This window comes from Sander vitreus, chromosome 2 (assembly GCF_031162955.1).
Source record: "Sander vitreus isolate 19-12246 chromosome 2, sanVit1, whole genome shotgun sequence".
NCBI lineage: Eukaryota > Metazoa > Chordata > Actinopteri > Perciformes > Percidae > Sander > Sander vitreus.
In genome coordinates, this window is record NC_135856.1 from 18,985,126 (window position 1) to 19,008,046 (window position 22,921).

Here is a 22,921-nt window from a genome sequence, read left to right on the forward strand (position 1 = left end):
GCTGTGCTTGCTTAGGCAACACCTATGGGCAGCACATGTGAAAAACTGGGCCTGCTTTCTCAATCAATGACATCATTAATTGAGGAACTTCAACAGGAATGTGGGCAAGCCGTTTTCAGGCAGTTAAGAAAAAGTTGTGGGAGAGAAAGCTCCATTTGGAGTGAAATGTGTTTTTTTGTACTTTATATATCTAGTACATACACAAAAAAAACCCTATATAACACACTAAAAGACGGTAAAAAAAAAGTGCACATGCTACTCACATACAGCACATGCCACGGTCACAGATGTAGGTCACAGCTATTTAATCTAACCTTCTCTTGGCTGTGTCACAGGTGGCATCACACAACTGAGCTAGGTCAGCGCATTCTTTAACCTGCTAGTCCGCCTTCACAAGATCAGAACCACCCTCACAGCTACAATTACTCCCCTCCTCTTCCCTCCACCACACACATTCTTCCCTCCAATCTCAGCTGTATTTGACGGGCCTACATCCCTCTGACAGCTGCTCCTACCCCATACCCACCCCCAACCACATTCCACTGAGGGGGAGGTATTTGGGAGGGTGCACAATACTTCCCCCTAGATCTCTATACACCCCCTCCCCCCTCCAACCGCCCTTTATATGTCAATGTGATTTACAGTAGTCACAAGGTAGCTTAATTTTGTACTGTCTCATTGCCATTGGCCTTTTGTATACACTGGGCTGTAATTGGTTGGCAGACAGGAAGTGGCAACTGCCCACCCATAGCTCTACTATTTGTTGTCATGGGCACCACTGGGGTTTTGTTTTGTGTACCAAGAGGGAAGCCAGACTATTCAGGGCTGTGATTCCACACACACACACACACACACACACACACACACACACACACACACACACACACACACACACACACACACACACATCACACACACACACACACACACACACACACACTCACTCACTCTCTCTCTCTCTCTCTCTCTCACTCTCTCACTCACTCTCTCTCTCTCTCTCTCTCTCTCTCTCTCTCTCTCACACACGCACACACCTCCATCCCTGCAACAGGAGAGACCTGCCCTTCATAGTATTTGTCAGATGATCACATTTGAGCCCTTGTCAAGTGCCCAAAAATGCAAGTGACATTTTCATATATATCCCAGTGATGCTTTGCTCTCATCTCAGTATGTGTGCGTGTGTGCGTGTGTGCGTGTGTGCGTGCGTGCGTCGTGCGCGTGTGGCCATGTAAATGCATTAGGTATTAGGTAGATAAATACCACTCAGCTCATGACCTTACCCTTAAGCAGGTAACTGTAGCTAATATTACTCGAATAACTGATCATACACACAAACACACACACACACACACACACACACACACACACACACACACACACACACACACACACACACACACATATGTACATTGATAAACTTAATTGACATTAAATTCAAAATTTGAACACTTATTCCTGCTTGTGCGTGTTTAAATAATATTAATATTATTTCAAGGAGATAACAATTTCTACAACCTGCACAGTGAGGCCTAGATGATGATGATTCAAAAGTATTATGTTACAGTACCTGTGTGATTAGCAGCGGAATTGCTCTCAAGGAAATGAGCAGATCAGAATCATCATCATCAATCATCAATCATGTTTCAATGGAAAAGCACTCCACGCAATTACAGAACCATTATCTATATAGTACTGTCAGCATTGCAGTCAATTGAGTCAGAGCTCTGTTGATGAGAACAACAGATGAGACATATGAAATTATATAAATCTAAAATGTAACATTTGATTAATCTACAATGACTTTAAAATTAAGGAACTTTATATCAAAATACAACTTTGATTACTGTTACTCAGTTGGCTATTTACAAATGTTAGCATAGTGTTATCACTTGGATAACATTTGCACTGTTAGTAGCAGCACAGGTCATGGGGGAAATAACATCCTATTGTTACAGTGTTATTTTCTGTATTGATCAGCTAGATCTAGGACATGTGTCCTAAAATTAATAATAATATACAGTATAGATAGTCTGAAAGACAGCGGGGCAAGCTGGAACTTCACACAGGAGTTTTGAGTGTTGCCCTCGGCGATGTGTTCATTGCTAACTGAAGAGTCAGATCCTAGAAAGCAGCAACAGGTCCAGGATCTGGCGCCATGGGCAGAGGACTGTCCAAGTTAGTTAAAGGGAGGGAGAGAAAGAGATACTGCCTGTCTGCCAAATCCACAGTCAAACTATTGCAGTGAGTAAGTGAGATAAAGAAAACACGTTCTTGACAGATAACTGTAGCTCCCAGTTTTTAGACTCATCTGTCTTTGTATGTGTGTGAGATTTTGGTCCATTCGAGTGTGTCATTTTTGTGTATGTGAGCTGTTGCGTTTCCATGTCCTCACAATTAAAGGCCCCTCTAATCTACCCAAATGTTAATCCTTGGTGAGTGATATTACTCTTTAATCTGCACGCATTTACATTATTTCCTCTTTTTTCTCTTATATTTATCCCTTCTGACTCTTTGGCCTGTAAAACAGCGCCAAATAATTGTGACCATTTATTACCACGTGTGATTATAACAAAGGTTAACGGTCATAAGGCCGTGAATATTAATCTGCCTTGGATGGAGCTCAACAGTGTCCCTCTTGCCAGGAAGCACTACATACTGCCAGGGATCACTGTATTGGGCTGAACATCCATTAGCTAAATGAAGCTTTCACTTACAGCTCAGAGGAAGAGGAGATTTAAATCAGTTTGCGTGACAGACAGTGTGTATTTGTGAGTCCGTTGGGGCTTTTGCTTGTTTCTCTTGGAATACATAATGGTAGAAATGTGATTGAAACTCTATAATAAGATTGCATTATTCTTGCTGTGTCAGTAAGTCCATCACTTCACTTTCTGCATGTTCAAACCACAGCAGAGTTGCTTCTCTCTGTTCTATTCTCGTAAATTACAATAATTGGGTTCTGAGAAATTCTCGCTTTTTTTCAAAGAAGGAAAATACAAGTGATATTTTTATTCCTTAGGAACTTTTTGCATAAAGACATAAATGCCTTTTTTAAATATTTTATTCTTACACATGATGGTGGCTCTCATGTTTGCTTTTTAAAGTCATATATCTGTGACTTGACCTGACATTCACTTATATACTTTGGCCTCTGAGGAATGCCCTTTTTTTCTTTTTGAAAGATGACATTTTCAGCAGCTTCTACATATGAGTATCCATGTGTGTGTGTGTGTGTGTGTGTGTGTGTGTGTGTGTGTGTGTGTGGGTGTGTGTGCGTGTGTGTTGTTTCCTATATGCCTTCTATGACTGTGCAGAAACATGACACCCCTTTGGCTGTTTGGCATTTGGCAAATCAGAGAGAGAGAGAGAGAGAGAGAGCGAGAGAGAGAAGAGGGTGAGTGTGTGTGTGTGAGTGTGTGTGTGTGTGTGTGGGGAGTGTGTCCTTGCACTAGGGAAAGAAGGAGGCAATAATAGAGGTGTAAGCATCACAGCTACTCTTTTACATCAGTGCCAGGAGAGCCTTCAGAGCCAGGAGGCACAGTCTCTCTTTAACCCAATCTGATAGAGCCTGCAGGGGGGAGAAGAAGACAGGCGAACCCAGTTTGGATCTAACCCAGAGGGGTAGTGGAAGGAGGCAGGGGACTGTTGCTGATGGTCAGAGCTCCATCACTTCTAAATCCAGCTTAAAGCACCATTTTAGAAGGCGAGAGGTAGAAAAGACATTTGGTTTGATAAAAGAAGCAGCAAACCTGAAGGATAAAAACGAGGTCCCGGTTTAAGATATTCTTTTAGTTTCAGAGAGGAAGCGCAGAATGGAAGAAGATGAGGATGAGGTGAATCATTCTTGTGTGTTTATACATGTCTGTCTCAGAGGAAATTTGCTTCTGCATGCGTTGTATAAATACATGAGTTTCGCTGCGATTTCCTGTCAGTGTGTGAAACATTTACATTGTACTCCCCTCCTCTTGTGCTGCTCGTAACCTGTACCTCTGGTTGATGGATCAGAGACCTCAGCAATATTTTCTCTGACTGATACAGTACTTCTCGTGTTTGAGTCGCTTGGTGTTGATCTCCTAAAACATTTCTAGACATAAGCTTTTCTTTTTCTTTCTTTTTTTGTTGTTGACATTTTTGTAGATTACCACACTGTAAGAATCAAAATGTAATATGTATTTCAATGTTGTTTTTAAGTGCATATTTTACACACAATAACATTTAAAAAAGAAGCTGTTGTTGAAGAAAATGTTCCCACTACATTTAACATTGATCTAATGTGATATTGACATACACTCTCATCTGTGCAATACAGTGTAATTTGACACCTCACATTATTGCCTCTTAACAGTATGCATCAAGACTTCAGCAACATTACATTATACTACTCTTCATTATAGTAGTATGCATACTGAAGTCTTATGTTAATGTTTTATTTCCAGAATGGTCTGAACGCACTACATCTGGCAGCGAAGGAGGGACACAAGGATTTAGTGGAGGAACTGTTGGAGAGAGGAGCACCTGTTGACTCTTCCACCAAGGTACATTCACATATTAATATTATGTTAGTTGTTAGGGTAACACTTTACAATAACCATCATTCATAAATGGTAAATTGATAGTTAATAAACTTTAGATAATAGTTATTCTACTGTTAACAATGTAATAATGATTTATAATGGTTACTTATTATTAGTAACGCTATAATGTTAATTATTATTATATTATAGTAATTACCATTTCACTGTTAACAGTAAAATAACTATTAAGTAAAGTTTTGTTACCTATAATTAATTAGCGATGGTTATTGTAAAGTGTTACTTTTGTGAGTGTTTATCAACTTTCCAGATACGAACATATCACAGTTTGATCTAAAGCCCTACATGGGGGAGGATGTGGAAAAAAAAGAAGGGAGGGAGGACAGTGACAGCTGGGTGACAGAAAGAGAAAGTAAGCAGTGCACATCAATGTAAGTAATAGTGGTATCACTTGTAAAGTACTATATAAATCACTGCTTCTGTCTTCTTCTTTTTTGCTTCTCTCTTGAACTATGAAACTTGATTCGCAAGGATAGTGATGGACCAGAGGGTGATTTAAGAGGGACAAAGTCATATGAAAAGATTTTGTAACTTTATATATTCACAATAACAAGGTGTTCTAAAGAAAAGTCCAACATGAATGTCTCGTGCGTTTCTGGATTCTTTCTTTTGGATGGCTTCCTCTTTTAACATACTGTACATTGATATTATAACATTTTAAATCAGTTTAGTCAAGTCTTAAGCTTTGAAAAAGATCACAGTGCATCACGATCAGATATTCTACCTTTCCTGGAAAGGACAGAGGGTTGAGAGTGAGGGTAAGATACTTGGCAAGGGGTTTGTTTTTTGACTTTGATATCTTATGTGTCAGGTTTAACAGCTAGCAACAGTAAACAGCCGGCAAATAATCTGTCACCCTGCTGCCCATGTCCTTGGATTGTCATAAATTTGGCCTTTGATATTAATCAGTCAGTAAGTCCTGAAAATAAAAACGGATGAAGATCATAACATTATCAAATTGCATCATTTGTTTTTAAGGAGCAGATATTACTGTAATAGAGGTTTATGTGTCCATCACATCTTTTACACTTGCATCCCTTTCAAGCAGCTCTATTCTTTAAGGTGTTTATACCCACACAGAATGCACACTTGGCTGGTGGCCGTAACCCTGTTTTTATTTTGCAGAAAGGAAATACTGCCCTCCATATTGCCTCACTGGCTGGACAAAATGAAGTAGTCAGACTACTGGTGAAGAGAGGAGCAGATGTCAACTCTCAGTCACAGGTGAGAAGCTTCTCAATGATCAAAAGCTACTACTGTAGATAATGCATGAAACGGTGTGTAACACGAACACCTAGAGCTGTAACAGTTCCATATTTTACTGTACAATTAATTGTCTCAGAAATAATCGCAATTACCAATACAATTGTCTCTTTCAGTCAAAAATAGTTAATGTTAATGTTAAAAAAATAATAATGTATGTACTACTTTTTCAAACAAAGTAAAGTTTTGAATCAATCCCAGAATACATCTTTTGGTTATATATCACTGTTATTTGACCCAGATAATGTAGTAACACAGGTACACAGACGGTACTATGAAGTAAACCACCCCTCTTTATTATCATGAAACATTGTATTTTTTGCTTAAATTAACATAAATCTGACAACTACCATAAATGGTCATACCCCTTAGGACCTTAGCTAATGTTAGCAATTAATTGCAGTTTAAGAAACGGCGATTGTGTAAAAAAATTGCGATTAGACAATTATGTAATAATTGTTACAGCCAACACTACCAACACCAAGAATATGATTGATTGAATGTGATGAATTATGTGTGTGTGCATATATGGACTGTGCATACATGGACTGTATGCATTTGCCTCCACAGAATGGCTTCACTCCACTCTACATGGCAGCCCAGGAGAATCATTTGGAGGTGGTGCGATACATGTTGGAAAATGAAGGGAACCAAAGCATTGCAACAGAGGTATACTGATATCCCTGTTTTCCTTTTCTTTTCTTTAAATTGAATTAATTAATTTTACTTGTTTATTCTTCTCTGCTTCTCCAGGATGGCTTCACGCCACTGGCCATCGCTCTCCAGCAGGGCCACAACGCAGTGGTCTCTCTGCTATTGGAACATGACACAAAGGGTAAGGTCCGCCTTCCAGCCCTGCACATCGCAGCCCGCAAAGACGACACAAAGTCTGCCGCACTGCTGCTCCAGAATGACCACAACGCTGACGTCCAGTCTAAGGTGAGGAAAGGCTACAGAGGAAGAAATTCAGGGAGGAGAGAGGCATAGATGGGAGTGCCAGATGGGAGTGGGGAGAATGTAATTACAAAATTGAATAGGGAAGAAGGAATTGAGGGAAGCAGTAAGTGTGTGATAATGCATCTGACTAAATGGAGCATTTTTCCTGTTGACAGGTTTATTTATTTTATCGATTTATTTGCCCACCATTTTGGAATATGATAATATTAATAGACAGAGCCTCTCTCAGAATGCTTTGTTTGCTTCCTCGTCTTTGCTTTTTGTTTTCTATTTGTGTAACCTTGTAAACTTACCATGTGTTATATGTCAATGTTGTGGTAAGCCCCTTTCCCTAACAACCCTACATCCTATTCCCCCTTTCTCTCTCTATGCATCCTAACCAGATGATGGTCAATAGAACTACGGAGGTATACATATACTATCACCTCTTCATTTAATTCCTTTTTGTCACTTTTTAACCATCTCTTTCAGCTTTTTTGTCCTGATGACTTTAAGGACAGGAATTCCTGCATGTCAGAATTATGTACCAATTAGTTTGAACGCATGCAGGTGACTATGCTGTGCTACACACTCCTGCATGGCTGACAGCAACAGACATTGTGTTGTATTCATAGATCCCAGAGAATGTTAGTTTATGGCATTTTAATTAAAGATTGTTTTTCATTTCTTTTTTAATTTTGAATCAATGAATCACTCTTTAAAATAAATTAGCGTTACAGATTTTGATACTTGACTGAAAAACTGATAGCATTCCAATCAAACTTCGATTTTTTTATTCACTGCTTTTTCTCTGCGTAACCTACAGCATGTATACTTCAAAGCATTGTTTTACCTCTCTGAAACACGCTGTTGATCTTTAAGTTAACTCTGTTTCTGAATTCAATTGCACCATGTCTATCAGAATGGGAAGGTAAGGAGTAAACCCACCTACAGCTGTGTACTATAGATATTATGGCTTATACTGTATATAAATGTCCATTTGTCCGTCCAAGCAGACACACAGTGTGTAGTTGCTTTGTGTATTTCAGTTTTGTTTTTAATATCCTTTGCGTTTTAACTTTTGGTATTCAAAAACCAAACTGCTTTGATTTTTTTCACCATTTTTTTTTAGCAAGCATGGCAGAATTTCAGGGGTTTTGTATGCATTATGTATTGCCTGTGCTATTTTGGGGTATGCTCATTTTTGTATGCTTCTTACACCGATGGGTCTAGTTTCTTTTTTCAGCATGCTGCCTCATCGTTGCACTGCTTCAGTAGAGTCAGGTTTCGTTCCTGTATCTGCCATGGCAAAATCTGATCTTTCTTTCTTTCATTCTTTGTTCTTTTATTCTTTCTTTTTTATATTCTTTCTTTCTTTCTTATTTTAATTTATTCTTTCTTTCTTTCATCTCATTTCATCTTACTCTCCTCTTCTCTTTCAACTGGTTTCCTTTTTCCTCACCTGTTGTTTCAACCAATCTTCTCTTTCTTTATTTTTATGTCCTCTAACCTATCTCTCCTTTACTTTCCCTCTCACTCTCTTCTTCCCTCTTTCCTTGTCTGTCTCAAACAGAGTGGGTTTACCCCTCTGCACATCGCGGCTCACTATGGTAACGTGAATGTCTCCACCCTGTTGCTGAACAGAGGAGCCGCTGTGGACTTCACAGCCAGGGTATCGCCCCATTTTCACTTAAGAAATCAAGAAATTTTGTACTGCTGTCTATTAAAACATTTGTGTTTGTACAATGTGTTTACTTTTTACCATATACCATAGAACTTTCATTTTAATCTTAGTCTTTAATAACTGCATTTCCCCTTAGCCTGTCAAAGGTTGTTTGTTTTTGCATGTTTTCAGCTGCATTGCTTTTTTTGAGATTGGTCCTTGAAGTTAGTTTCAGTTTCATTAAATGCAGTTGGGTAGTTAGTGATGTAACTGTATATTATTACCCTCAACTCAGAAGGATTTAAACCATACAAACTAAATTATTATTAAAACAGATCGTAGGACTTTGTATGTGTCATTGGAATTCTTTTTTAATGTCAGCTCCCAATCACAACCACAAATTATAATTTTGCTGTGTAAATTGAATAGTATTTGTGGTAAGGTTAACTTTCTTTTGTTTTCTTGCCTGCCTTGTCAGAATGGGATAACGCCTCTCCATGTGGCCTCCAAGAGAGGCAACACCAACATGGTGGCCCTGCTGTTGGACCGAGGGGCTCAAATAGATGCTAAAACCAGGGTGAGACTCTTATTTAAAGTCGAGACATCAGTTTTTATTAAATAGTCACAATTCTGCAGCCACCCCCTAGTGATTGCCTAATAGTCTACCAACCACTTGTGGATTGCCTCTTTTGTCGAAACAGACTGGATTAATGTCTACACTTTGTGTATATTTATGCGTTTGTGCCTTCGTCTGTGCATGTGTGATTGTCCCGCAGGATGGGCTGACCCCCCTGCACTGTGCAGCCAGGAGTGGTCATGACCCAGCACTTGAAATTCTGCTGGAGAGAGGAGCTCCCATCTTAGCCAGAACCAAGGTAGTGTATGGCTGTGCCATTACTGGATCAGCATACCTCGGAGTGTTTCCTACCACTAAATTAATGTGTATTTTTGCTCCAGGACACAGTTGTGCTACAATCAAAAAACATCAGGCTTTCAGTAGTATTTCACTTGAAAAACACACAATATATTGTACCTGCTTCTCATCTCTGCCATCTCTTCAATGTAAATGCTTTTTCTGACTTTTTGCATCTACCCATGCACCATCACCTTTGTCCTCACACAGAACGGACTGTCCCCACTGCACATGTCAGCCCAGGGAGACCACATAGAGTGTGTTAAACTCCTGCTGCAGCACAAGGCACCTGTTGATGATGTCACACTGGACTACCTCACAGCGCTGCACGTCGCAGCTCACTGCGGCCACTACAGAGTCACCAAGCTTCTGCTGGACAAGAAGGCCAATCCCAATGTCAGAGCATTGGTAGGGATTCACAGGAAATAACAACTGTACAAGCACACAGTAGCTATCAACACAGACTCACAAACACAGCATATACACATGCAGGTATACATAACCATGTTCAGACAATACAGAGTGCTTTTGATTCCTATAATGCCTGTCAACTTTAATATAGTAAAACAGCATCACTCTCTTCAGTAAGATGTGAGACCATTAATCAAGAGTGGAACAGAAGACATACAGTCATACTTACCAATATACAATTCATGACTGCCTCATTACGTCATCACTTACTATGTAAATGCTCCTGATGAGTGCCAAATTACCTGTAAGAATCCGATAAAGGGCCAATAATAAAATAAAACTACATTTCCCCCTCCAGATGTACGTAGATATAGTATTTATCTACGTAGTATTTACTCTTCTCTATTCTCTACGTAATGGAGTAGAGAATAGAGTACGTAGTATTTATTTATATAGTATAGTCTATTTTTGCTTTTCTCTCTCTACCAGAATGGTTTTACTCCTCTCCATATCGCTTGTAAGAAGAACAGGGTGAAGGTGATGGAACTGTTGGTCAAATATGGAGCCTCCATCCAGGCCATTACTGAGGTAAGATACTTTGTGGGAATGTCTCAGAACAGCACCTTTGAATACAGAACACTTTTCTGTAAGGAACTTTGCATTTTATGCTCATATTCATGCCTCTCTCTCTCTCTCTCTCTCTCTCTCTCTCTCTCTCTCTCTCTCTCTCTCTCTGTTTCTAGTCTGGTCTGACTCCCATCCATGTAGCTGCCTTCATGGGCCACCTCAACATCGTTTTACTTCTGCTGCAGAATGGAGCATCTCCTGACGTCCGTAACATTGTGAGTACTGACAAATAGTTTATTCAGCTCTCTGTAGTCAGTAGTCAGAAATACATAAGGCAATAAGTAAACAGTACTTTTAGTATTTTTTCCACCATCAGTTTATCTAATGCAACAACCTACAGAAGCAGGTATTTTCAGTGTGTTTTATTCAGCACAGCATCATAACCCTGATAAATGTTCTGTCTTTGCATATCAGCGTGGTGAGACAGCTCTCCACATGGCAGCACGAGCAGGTCAGATGGAAGTGGTTCGCTGTTTGCTGAGGAATGGAGCATTGGTTGATGCTATAGCCAGGGTGAGTCATCTGTCGCATCATCAGAGTTAATCACTGTTTCCTCTGTTTATCATAAATAAGCAATATTTCATCCACACATACTCATGGGTCATGTCGCTTGCCTCAGCTCTGGCTACTGTGTGTCGATCTTTTCTAATATAATTGTTTCTAACTGTCTCTCTGCCTTTTCATCCCTCAACCACAGGAGGACCAGACTCCCCTCCACATTTCATCCCGTTTGGGGAAAACTGATATTGTCCAGTTGCTGCTGCAGCACATGGCTCATCCAGATGCTGCCACCACCAACGGCTACACTCCCCTCCACATTTCAGCCAGGGAGGGCCAGGTAGAGACTGCTGCTGTGCTGCTGGAGGCCGGAGCCTCACACTCACTGGCCACGAAGGTGAACAGAGGATAGAACATGATGTACACCGACAAAGACATACCTGATCAAACAAACAGATGCAAGATTATTATTTAGGCTCACAAATATCCAGTTAAACAGTTTGAATATGCAGGTTTGAAACAAACGTTTCCCTTTTTTCCTCCACAGAAAGGATTCACTCCGTTACATGTAGCAGCTAAGTATGGAAGCCTCGATGTAGCAAAACTTCTCCTTCAACGCAAAGCTCTCCCTGATGATGCTGGCAAGGTGACTCGAAAATCAGGATTATTTATACACTCAAATACTATGGAACATTACAGAGAAAAGGTGTGAGGTTATTCCAGGACAATTGTGTCTCTGAAATAGCCTCATTTTAGGGTAGAAAATAATTGTTGTACGCAGGAAGAGAAAAACAAAAAAATCATAAACGTACACTGTTCCATAACAGAAATACTAATCATTAAATCAAATGCTTCCTCTTACAGAATGGCCTGACTCCGCTGCATGTGGCAGCTCATTATGACAACCAAGAAGTAGCTCTGCTGCTGCTGGATAAAGGGGCATCACCTTATGCTACTGCAAAGGTTAGACAAAGGATTTTAAAGAAGAACAGTACTTCAGACACTTGCACAATATGTGATGCATTCTGCTTTAGCAGCTATTTTGTGATCAAGCACTGCATTTGACTTTTTTTTACATTTTCATTTTACTTTTCAGCTTACTACAAGATCTTATTGATTATAGTAGTGACACCAAGAGCTGGAGAGTGACGCTAAGCAGTCCTTTGATTTTTACGAGCTGATACCAAAACCTGAGATATTCTTGATATTTTAGATTTTAGCTGCACGGTAAAAAGGGATCATAAATACCTGCTGTTTTAGCCACTGTTTAAAATGTATAGGGGGGATTTTGTTGATGTTGTTGATAGCATCAACAATATAGCATCAATATGCAACAATATGCAACATAGCATCTAACTGTTCACCTTACTCCCTTTCCAGAATGGCTACACTCCTCTCCACATTGCAGCCAAAAAGAACCAGACGAACATCGCATTAGCACTGCTGCAGTATGGAGCAGAGACCAATGTTCTGACCAAGCAGGGAGTCAGCCCTCTACACCTGGCAGTCCAGGAAGGGCACGCTGAGATGGCCAGCCTGCTGCTGGGCAAAGGAGCTCACGTCAACACAGCCACCAAGGTCACACACAAACACAGACACATTGTAATACTTTGGTCAGACAATTGTTTTAATATTGTTTAGCCACTGCATCTATTACTAAGGGTGCAGGTGGCACCATTAGATCTTATATTTTAATAGGACATAAGAATGTAATCGTATGTCTTTAATCTTGCAACCATTCAGAATATGCAAAAGTAAGGTGACCAGATTTCTGAGACAAAATCCGGGGACATTTTCAGCTCAGAAGCGTAAATACCTCCAAAACAGGTAATGTTTTTATCTTTGTAAAACTTAAAACAGGGACACTGCCCCTCACTAGACCTATAACTGCATAGAGGCACAAGCCTCCCTAGGGGGGTCAATGGGCATGCTCCCCTGTAATTTTAACATTTAAATGCATCAATCTGGTGCACTTTGAAAAGAAATTCAGAGGTTAGACTTGATTATTCTTATCTATGGATGGGAATACTGTATTTGTGCTGTAGCCTGAGCTATTTTGCACTTCAGAATTTTAACCATGCACACACAGGTGGAATAGTTTTTTCTTCATATTTTTGCATTGATGTCACTAGAAAGCATACCAGTAGAAATATATATTTATATTTGTAAGTGGGATATATATAAGTAAGTGGGATTGTCTGGAATCTGGCAATATAATAACCATTATGGTGGGATACACTGGCTAAGCAATTTACAAAAATGTCTGTGCTGACATAAATAGTTTACATGAGAATACATTATGATTTGTGCCCAAAGTTGTAGACCATGTAGAAATGTTGTTGCAATTTCAAAACCGGATTACCTGGGTACCGCTCGTTGTACCGATGCATGTGTTGAGTGACGAGTTTGTGAGATATTTCACAGAGAGTAATGGTGTGCAGAGATTTATGCAGAATGCAAATATGATAACATTTCATGTAAGTTCAATGTAAATTTTCTCGCAAACCATTTGTCACAGCAAGGGGGTTAACACTTTTGCATGCACTGTATCCGTGTCACATTCTCATTAGGGGCTGAGCCCCCCTAAAGGTCTGATCCTAGAATCGCCCCTGCTACTACTTCATACTTACGTACTCCACTACACCTCAGAGGGAAATGTTGTAATGTTTACTGCACTACATTTATCTGACAGCTTTTGCTTTATTGCTTCACTTTGGGCTTGTTTCTGCAACAGCTCATTGAGTATCGGATACAATTAAAACTATTGAGGAAATATTTTTCTTTGACATTGGTCCAGTATTAAACGAGAGCGCTGCAGTCCACGGCGAAACAAGCTACAATGTACAGTAAGTTAATAGGACAATTGTTCAGCTTGTATTCACGTTCATAAAAGTGCTCGTTTTGCCATTGACAGGCTCAGATTAATATTCTAAGTGTCTGATAACATTATGGAAAGGATTTCTATGTAGGTCGACCTTTCTGTTAAAGAGTAAGATCTTTTTTTTAACTATAAAAAGTCCGCGAAATTGCATTCGCTAAACCCACCAGAGTATGTACTACCATGTAAATAAACAGTAATTTTAGCATCGTAAAATATGGGCATTCTAGAAAATCTCTGAGCAGCGCTTGCTCTGGCTGAGCCTGCGTGTGTAGGGTGCATGACTATACGTTTGGTCAATGTTTTCTTTCTTTCATTCTAATTTTGGGTCAGTCACAGTGAAAACCGGGGACATTTCCGGGGACAGCTCCAGCCAGGGACAGGTCACCGAAACCGGGGACAGTCCCCAGTTTCCGGGGATGTCTGGTCACCCTATACAAAAGGGATTGAGTTACAGGTTTTTTCTGTAGTGTCCCACATACCAATAACATGTATAGTTTGCAAATCAAGTGTTTCACCTAAGTAGTTACACACACAGACAGACACACAACACTAAGACAACACTGTGCTCTGTATGTTACAGACCGGACTGACGCCTCTGCATCTCGCAGCCCAAGAAGACAGAGTCAATGCAGCAGAAGTAGTGGCCAAGCATGATGCCAACTTGGATCAGCAAACTAAGGTACACACACATTAATGTACACACAAACACACTAAAAGGCATACACAGACACAAACTAGTCACCAATGATGTGAATTTATGGAAGTGAAGACAAAGATTTGTTTTTAATTTCTATGTTGAAGTCCTACAGTAGAACATCTTGGAATTACACCCGCTGGCTAATTAATGGGAATCCCCCGGTGTATTATGCATCGTATTTTATGTGTATTCACCGCAAGAGATTGCGTTTTACTTTAAATGTGAGGAATCTCACTACTCGCAACAATCTCACTAAATCACAAATCGTAACACATATTCAGCATATGTGCCACCTGCTGTCTTTATACAAGTATGGTGATGTCTACATCATGCATCTACATCATTCAGAGGGCGTTGATCTATGTTGCTATACACAGCTTCTTCACAAACAAGTAAAACAAAGCAGACACAACTGGAAAAGAAAATCTCTCTGTATCAACTCCTCATTCTCTCTACGCTCCAGCTCGGATACACCCCTCTCATAGTGGCATGTCACTATGGCAATGCCAAGATGGTGAACTTCCTGTTACAGCAAGGTGCCAGCGTCAACGCCAAAACCAAGGTAGAATTCAAATGTCAAACTTTCCTATGTGAAGAAACGCTGATCAATTTAAACTGCAAAATTAAGCACAAGACATAATACAGTTTAAGTCTGTGTTAATTTAGATATATAAAATATTTTGTTCTACAGAATGGATATACACCCCTTCACCAGGCAGCACAACAAGGGAATACACATATAATCAATATGTTGCTACAACATGGTGCCAATCCCAATGCTACTACAGTGGTAAGAAGAAAACAAATGATTTACTCTCTTCTCATTAATAAGCAATGTTTTTTTTAAAAGAAAAGAAAGAAAGTAAGTTTTTTTTTGTCACATTAACACTATCTCTGTCTTCCTGTTAGAATGGAAACACTGCTCTGTCTATTGCCAGACGTCTGGGTTACATCTCTGTAGTGGACACACTGAAAGTTGTCACTGAGGAGGTCATCACTACCACAACGGTAAGCTTGTGGTACCTCAAGACTCAGGATGTTTTGTCCTAAATTTTCCAGAAAACCTAATGAACTTTTCTCTAATTTGGTTGTTTGTCCATGACTGTGAATGGGGGCATCAGACGGTCACAGAGAAACACAAGCTCAATGTTCCTGAGACCATGACTGAGATCCTTGATGTGTCTGATGAAGAAGGTGAGTTACTTTAAACAGAGAAAGCAAAAAACAAAGAACTTACTGTGTACTGTACTGTCGGCGTTTTTTAGGCTACGGATACTATAACTCAAAACTGACCTTGGACAACACGTGCTAGCTCTCTTTTCCGTTGTTCAGTAGTCATAAAGAGCTGTGTATTGTGGGTGATGTAGCCGTGGGTCTTAAAGCTGTATGTTTCATAGCTTTGAGGTTGGAAGACGAGCCATTATCTGAGATGTCTGTGGAGCTGGAAGATACTGCAAAATGTATGCCCTGCTCTGCCAGCTTGGTGTGGACTTTATTTGTGTTCTTGTGACCAATCAGTGTGACATATTGGTAGTGTTCAGTAATGCATTTACTTTTTGCTAAAACAATGAATTTTGTCTCTAGCCTTTTACTCCAAAATCCGATCCCCAGAGAGCCTGCCTCTAGAGAGTCTGTATATGGCTGATATTTGTTGTTGTGCGGTTGATATACCTGATTTTAGATAAGATGGCCTTTCCATGATCTAACATCTCGTTGTTTATTGGGTGTAATCAGAATTGACTGGTTTTAATGCAATGGTGGAAACTAACTGTATAAAATGTGTGGGGCTGTTGATATGAGCATGACATTTACAAATATAGATAATTGAGGAATGAACTGACTAAGTTATGGTGACATACAAAAATCTATTTTCAACAAGGTTGTCAAGTCTTCAGAACCAGTGAACCGTTTCACAAAAGCAATCTGCGAGCACTGCTCAGACGTAGATCGCAAATGGTGGCAGCGTCATGTTTCACAAATGATTGTCCCTCGCAAATTGCAGATGCATTTTGTGAGTCCTCCTATAGGGCTCTCATGCATGGTGTAAAGTAAGTATGGTGTGTTCTGATGAGTGAAAAATGCAAAACTAAGCAAGGAGAAAATGATCTCAAGTTCAACCCCCACCCTCCCCTCCCGAGACTGGAAGTTTTAAAATAGTTCAATGACCTGAGCTGAGATGGAAAATACAAGCAGCAGGACTGTGGACATGTTTGAATAAATACAGTACAGTCATAAAAGATCCAAAACTTCCTGGCCAGGTGGACAATTTTAGTTTCTCAAAAAGATTAATCTTTCTTTCTTTGCAATATATCAAATGGCAAACCTTTGTTTCCCAGGTGAGGACACTATGACAGGTGATGGAGGAGAGTACCTGAGAGCGGAAGATCTCAGAGAGCTGGGAGATGACTCTCTGCCAGGACACTACCTGGACGGCTTCAGCTACATGAGCCACAACCTGGACAGGTCAATACATACAGTATATTCTCACACTTAACAAAAACGTAACAAATGACAGCACAGGTGTAAAGCAGGTGATGACACATTGCTCATACTGTCATCCACTGCCGTTGACCGACCTGCCATGATGCAAACACACAACCAGGCAGTAACATATAAAGACACTCAGAAAATCCAACCTGCTTTTTCACAACAGGTCGCAGCACACTCCCATTCACCAAAGTTTCCATCAGAGAGAGGGAGTTCTCATCGAAGACATGCTTACAAGCCACCAGGTGAGGACAAAGCATACAAATAGGGTATGGTTGTCATTTTGTTGGTTTAGGCTTTTGTGACTCCAACTGGCCTGTTTCTTGGTCTGTAGGTGTCAGCACTGTCTAGAGAGCACGATAAGGACTCGTTCCGTCTGAGCTGGGGTGCTGAGCACCTTGATAATGTGGTGTTATCCTCCAGTCTGCTACATTCTGGGTATACACACACACACACACACACACACATTCACACCGTTCCCTGGTGTAAAAGTGACACTAAAGATGTGTATTTATTCTTGAAATGGAGACGCCATCTTTTACATGCTTTTGTTTACTATCAGGAGTGTATGAGTCACGTCTAAATCAATTTTAATTTTTCACTCCTTCGCGTCCAGGTTTTCTCTATTTTTATTCTTTTATCTTTGCTGCTGTGTCTTTTTCTGTCTCTGGTCAGGTTTTTCTCACATTTTTACCTATTCTTTTTCTCTTTTTGTTCATTGCCTTGTTGCCTCTTTGTGCACTCTCTTGTGTTGGCTGTGTTTGCGATTGTGATTGTGATTGTGTGTGTGTGCGTGTGTGTGTGTGTGTGTGTGTGTGTGTGTGTATGTGTGTATTGTTGTATTCTGCTTCTAGCCGTTCCTCTCCGTGCCTAGACCATGACAACAGCAGGTGATACTCTTTATTCTTTGTTTTTGCTACTCTCTTGTTCTTCTCTCCTCTGTGCCCGTACTTTTTTTTCTCATTCACTATTAAATTATCTTCTCATTACCATACTATCTGTCCGCATGATTTCATAATGCATGACTTTACATGTCCAGGTTTTGTTTACTAGAGATGTCTCAATCAAGTTTTTTATTCTTGATGCAGATCTGACTCCTTTAATCTTGAGCATCTGATCAAATTCCAAAAACAGCAACAACAGTTTGACTATAGACATATTTATGTTAATATGTGCTAACTTTTCATATACAGAAACCTTGAGTATTACTGTAAGAACGTATTACTTGTTAATATTTAATACCTATTTGCTCCCTGACATACAAGATTATCCAGAAATAATCTTGATCAATGCCCTCCTCTTGCTTGCCTGGCTTGCAAATTACATTTTGAGTGGAATGAAACTGGAAAGAGGCTAGAATGAAATGAAATGAAATTATTTGTATCTGCTGAGATATGCTTGTTGTTATATCAGTACTGAATGGGGTCATTAAAATGGTTCCTTCTTACTATAATATTGTCTGCATGGAGGCTCATAGTCAACAGATTTATCCTCTGTGCCGAGGTATTGCATTTATTAACCATTAATCTTAAAAAACACTTTATTTGACATCCTCTTGACCCTCTTCTTCAGCTTCCTGGTCAGCTTCATGGTAGATGCCAGGGGCGGGGCCATGCGTGGTTGCCGTCACAATGGCCTGCGAATCATTGTGCCACCAAGAAAGTGTTCTGCACCCACGCGGGTGACATGCAGGCTGGTGAAGAGACACCGTCTGGCCTCTATGCCCCCTATGGTGGAGGGTGAGGGGCTGGCTGGTCGCATCATTGAAGTGGGACCCACTGGAGCCCAGTTCCTGGGGTAAGTGTGTGTTTGAGTTTGTGTGCGTGTATTGTCTTGTGTGAGTGTGTTTACACTGTTGTGTGGTGTGTTCATATGTTCTTCTTCATTCCCTCTCTGTGCTGCGCATGGATCAGTAAGCTCCACCTTCCCACAGCTCCACCCCCTCTAAATGAGGGTGAGAGCCTGGTCAGTCGCATCCTGCAGCTGGGTCCTCCAGGAACCAAGTTCCTCGGGTAGGACTATGGTTGGGGGACACCCTACCATTCTGGAAGTGATCACATACTCACCCATATTTTTCCACTGTGTCCACCTGAGATTTTTTTGAGTTTTCCATAAGATATTTATGAGTATCGCTTTTTTGTTTTTTATTTTGTTACTTCCTTTTTCTTGGTACTATAAAAGTGCAAGCCTTTGTCTGAAACCACCCGACCTGTTGTCTTGTGTTGTTGCGTTATCCCCATGCTTTCCTCAGTCTATAGTACCAATCCCCAGACTTGTTTCTCGTAGATTCTGCTCCTGATGTGGAATGGATTTTCTCTTTTTGTTTAAATATTTTTCAAATGACTTTTTCATGAATATGTTTGTTCTACTAGGCATGTAATGCAGCTGATGTTTTTACACACAAATTTGAATCTTCCTATTTGTTTTGTTTGTTTCTTTACTTGCATAAATCAACCCAAACATCATATTATCTCTGATGAAACCAGCTCTGTCAAACTGTTACCACAAATGTACTTTTAATTTCAATTTGTGTTTGACTTTACCTTGTCACCCTTTTAGGCCTGTGATTGTGGAGATCCCCCATTTTGCAGCCCTGCGGGGAACAGAGCGAGAGCTAGTGATCTTGAGAAGTGAGACAGGAGAGAGCTGGAGGGAACACCACTGTGACTTCACTGAAGAGGAACTGAACCAGATACTTAACGGCATGGATGAAAGTAAGGGATCCTAACTAGATCTAGCTAGATCCTAACTGTGATAAGCTAACCAAGGGTTGGTGATAGGGTTTGATATTTTACATCACAGCATTTTTTATGAAAACAATGCATGAAAACCAACAGCACAGAAACTTAGATCCCTAATATGATCAAAGTAAGCCTTAATACAGGCCAATGTAGTGAAGCAGGCCAGACTCACCATTTAGATTACACTGATGGGATAATAATGGGAAGCAGAAAGTAGGGAAATGGATAAAGGAGAAACTGAAGTAATCGCACACCTGAAATGTCATTCTCCAAACTTCACACAATTGACTGCTGCTATGGTATTTATGCTAAATATTTTTGATCTTCACAGAACTTGATTCCCCAGAGGAGCTTGAAAAGAAAAGAATATGCCGCATCATCACCCGAGACTTTCCACAGTATTTTGCGGTGGTATCACGCATAAAGCAGGACAGTCATTTGATTGGACCAGAGGGCGGGGTCCTCAGTAGCACTCTTGTGCCCCAGGTCCAGGCTGTCTTCCCTGAAGGAGCCCTCACCAAGAAGATTAGAGTTGGGCTACAGGTACGTATAGTGCATTTCTTGGCCAGACATGAATCAAATGTTCAAAGTTATAGCAACTAATAAAGTTATGTTGATACATTTTGTACTTTGTCCCAGGCTCAGCCCATTGATGTTGAGGTGTTAAGAAAGGTTCTTGGTAACAAAGCCACATTCAGCTCAATTGTCACATTGGAGCCAAGAAGGAGGAAGTTCCACAAACCAATCACCATGACAATCCCTATTCCCAAGAGCTCCAATAGTGACGGGTCAAGTGGAGTGTACAGTGGGGAGACCCCCACCTTACGTTTGCTTTGCAGCATTACAGGTAAGTAATTTGAATAATCAATTAGCAAACAATAAAATAAAAATGAACACATCACAGTGCATTATCAGCTACCACTAGCTAATTGTGGTAATGTAGACTAGTCAAAATAAATACTCCATCAATGCATGCTTGGATCGTGAAATCCTGTCATAATTTTTCTTTTCTATAAATACAAAAAAAGAGTGAACAGCCATGACAGGATGGGTAAAAAAATCATGGGTCTGTGTTTCAGGTGGAACTACTCCTGCCCAATGGGAGGACATTACTGGCTCCACGCCTCTCACCTTTGTTAACCAATGTGTGTCCTTCACTACAAACGTGTCAGCGAGGTAAATTCTTCCTACATTTTTGTTTTGTCTTTGTGGAGTCAAATGACCTTCACATAGACGCGTAACACTTTAATATACTCCTTTTCTTTATGTAGGTGATTCAACTAAATGTGCCATTCATACTCCTAGGTTCTGGCTGATAGACTGCAGACAGATCCAGGAGTCTGTTAGTTTTGGCTCTCAGCTGTACAGAGAGATCATCTGTGTTCCATACATGGCCAAGTTTGTCATTTTTGCTAAGACACTTGACCCCATTGAGGCCCGTCTGCGCTGTTTTTGCATGACGGACGACAAGATGGACAAGACCCTAGAGCAACAAGAGAACTTCACTGAAGTTGCCCGTAGCCGAGATGTTGAGGTGCAGTGTGATGATGGGGAATAAATGTATGAGAATGGGTTCATCTAAAGGGGAGTGAGCATAGAAATGAGAGAAGTAATGCTGAATTAGTATGTAGCCACATTTTAGAGGTGTAAAGAAGGAAAGAAGAGGATTATGGGAAAAGTGTAGTGAAGAGTGAAGTTGGTGGGTATCTTAAGGGACACAGAAAGAGGTTAGTGCAGATACCGCCTACCAACTGGTTTTTATTAATATAGTTTGTGTCCTTTAAACATTCTGAGAACACTGTTTTTTAAGATTTGAATACATAATTGTTTTTTTTTATCATGAAAATGGCTCCCATATCCACACACAGGTGCTGGAGGGAAAACCCATATTTGCTGACTGCTTTGGAAACCTGGTGCCTCTAACCAAGAGTGGACAGCACCATGTGTTCAGCTTTTTTGCCTTCAAAGAGAACAGACTGGCCCTCTTCATCAAAGTATGACCACACATTGGATAAAAAATGTCTAAAATATTTACTTATTTACTCAGAGATTTAGAAATGAAGATATGTGTATATACAAATATATGTAATCAATAGACTAAATTGTTGTTTTAATTAATGAACAGATCAGAGACACAGCACAGGAGCCATGTGGTCGCTTGTCCTTCACCAAAGAACCACGCACATATCGTGCTCTTAACCACAATGCTATCTGCAACCTTAACATCACTCTACCAACATACTCAAAGGTTAGTTTGAATACATCTTAGTTTGTATTTGTTTAACAATAGGACGTTATTTTTAGTTGCAGTAACTACATTGTTTGCCTTCTCTCTGTTTTATGATTCTCTTTAGGAGTCTGATTCAGACCAAGATGCAGATGATGAGGTGAACAAAATTTGCTTGATACAGTACTGTATAGAACAATATCATAATTAGTTTGTAACTAACTATGCTTTTTTTATTTATCTTGCAGAGTGAGAGGAGTGACAAGAAATGTAAGCTGAGCTCTGTTGTTTTGTATATGCATGCATTTTAGACATTTTACAATCCATTTTCAATCATTGGTGTTCGTACTGAGGGTGCAAATATAGTATAATTTATATATAAATTAAGTATATATTGTATATTTATTTTTCCAGTACAACAGAGTAAATTAGAGTCACTTCACTTGATTAACATAAGGTTACTGGTCATAAAGGTTGTAAAGTATTAGTTTACAAATATGAACATCTGTATGTGCTGCAAGATGCACTGATTGATATATGCTACTTTCCATTTTGGATTAACCTCGCTCTTTTATTTTGCTCTACTAACCTGTACATGTAACATGTTTGTTATTGGCAGCTATGCTATGGCTGATATACTCTGCCTTCCCCTCATTCCAAACCCCACTGACTTTCTCCCTCCCATTACCCTTTCTGGTAAAACTTTATAATAACCATCAGGAATAAATGGTAATTGATAGTAAATCAAATTTAAGTTCACAGTTATTTTACTGTTAACAAACAAAGAAATGATAATTAATAGTTAGCAAATTAATAGTAATGCTATAATTTAGCAACATAACTACAGTCATGTGAAAATATTAGGACACCCATGCTAAAGTTGACTAAAAAGAGGAATTAAAAAAATCATCTTTTGGAAATTGATCTTAATGCCTTAATTAAAAAAAATGAGGAAAAATCCAATCTTTAAGGACACCAATTTTCTTTG

At 39.9% G+C, this 22,921-nt stretch overlaps 1 protein-coding gene across 1 annotated transcript in view; it reads left to right on the forward strand.

Moving 5' to 3' along the window:
* ank2a (ankyrin 2a, neuronal) overlaps positions 1-22,921 on the forward strand; it is a 67,746-nt gene that overhangs the window by 20,368 nt on the left and 24,457 nt on the right. The window contains exons 3-35 of the mRNA XM_078259653.1: positions 4,434-4,532; positions 5,715-5,813; positions 6,423-6,521; positions 6,606-6,791; positions 7,193-7,216; positions 8,930-9,028; positions 9,228-9,326; positions 9,575-9,772; positions 10,265-10,363; positions 10,519-10,617; positions 10,817-10,915; positions 11,100-11,297; positions 11,448-11,546; positions 11,765-11,863; positions 12,281-12,478; positions 14,362-14,460; positions 14,942-15,040; positions 15,170-15,268; positions 15,388-15,486; positions 15,600-15,672; positions 16,815-16,941; positions 17,132-17,210; positions 17,300-17,403; positions 18,538-18,762; positions 19,525-19,679; positions 20,038-20,249; positions 20,346-20,553; positions 20,786-20,882; positions 21,012-21,240; positions 21,575-21,700; positions 21,832-21,954; positions 22,061-22,093; positions 22,182-22,203. Of these exons, the coding sequence (XP_078115779.1) occupies positions 4,434-4,532; positions 5,715-5,813; positions 6,423-6,521; positions 6,606-6,791; positions 7,193-7,216; positions 8,930-9,028; positions 9,228-9,326; positions 9,575-9,772; positions 10,265-10,363; positions 10,519-10,617; positions 10,817-10,915; positions 11,100-11,297; positions 11,448-11,546; positions 11,765-11,863; positions 12,281-12,478; positions 14,362-14,460; positions 14,942-15,040; positions 15,170-15,268; positions 15,388-15,486; positions 15,600-15,672; positions 16,815-16,941; positions 17,132-17,210; positions 17,300-17,403; positions 18,538-18,762; positions 19,525-19,679; positions 20,038-20,249; positions 20,346-20,553; positions 20,786-20,882; positions 21,012-21,240; positions 21,575-21,700; positions 21,832-21,954; positions 22,061-22,093; positions 22,182-22,203 (4,003 nt within the window). The remainder of the gene's footprint in view (positions 1-4,433; positions 4,533-5,714; positions 5,814-6,422; positions 6,522-6,605; positions 6,792-7,192; positions 7,217-8,929; positions 9,029-9,227; positions 9,327-9,574; positions 9,773-10,264; positions 10,364-10,518; positions 10,618-10,816; positions 10,916-11,099; positions 11,298-11,447; positions 11,547-11,764; positions 11,864-12,280; positions 12,479-14,361; positions 14,461-14,941; positions 15,041-15,169; positions 15,269-15,387; positions 15,487-15,599; positions 15,673-16,814; positions 16,942-17,131; positions 17,211-17,299; positions 17,404-18,537; positions 18,763-19,524; positions 19,680-20,037; positions 20,250-20,345; positions 20,554-20,785; positions 20,883-21,011; positions 21,241-21,574; positions 21,701-21,831; positions 21,955-22,060; positions 22,094-22,181; positions 22,204-22,921) is intronic.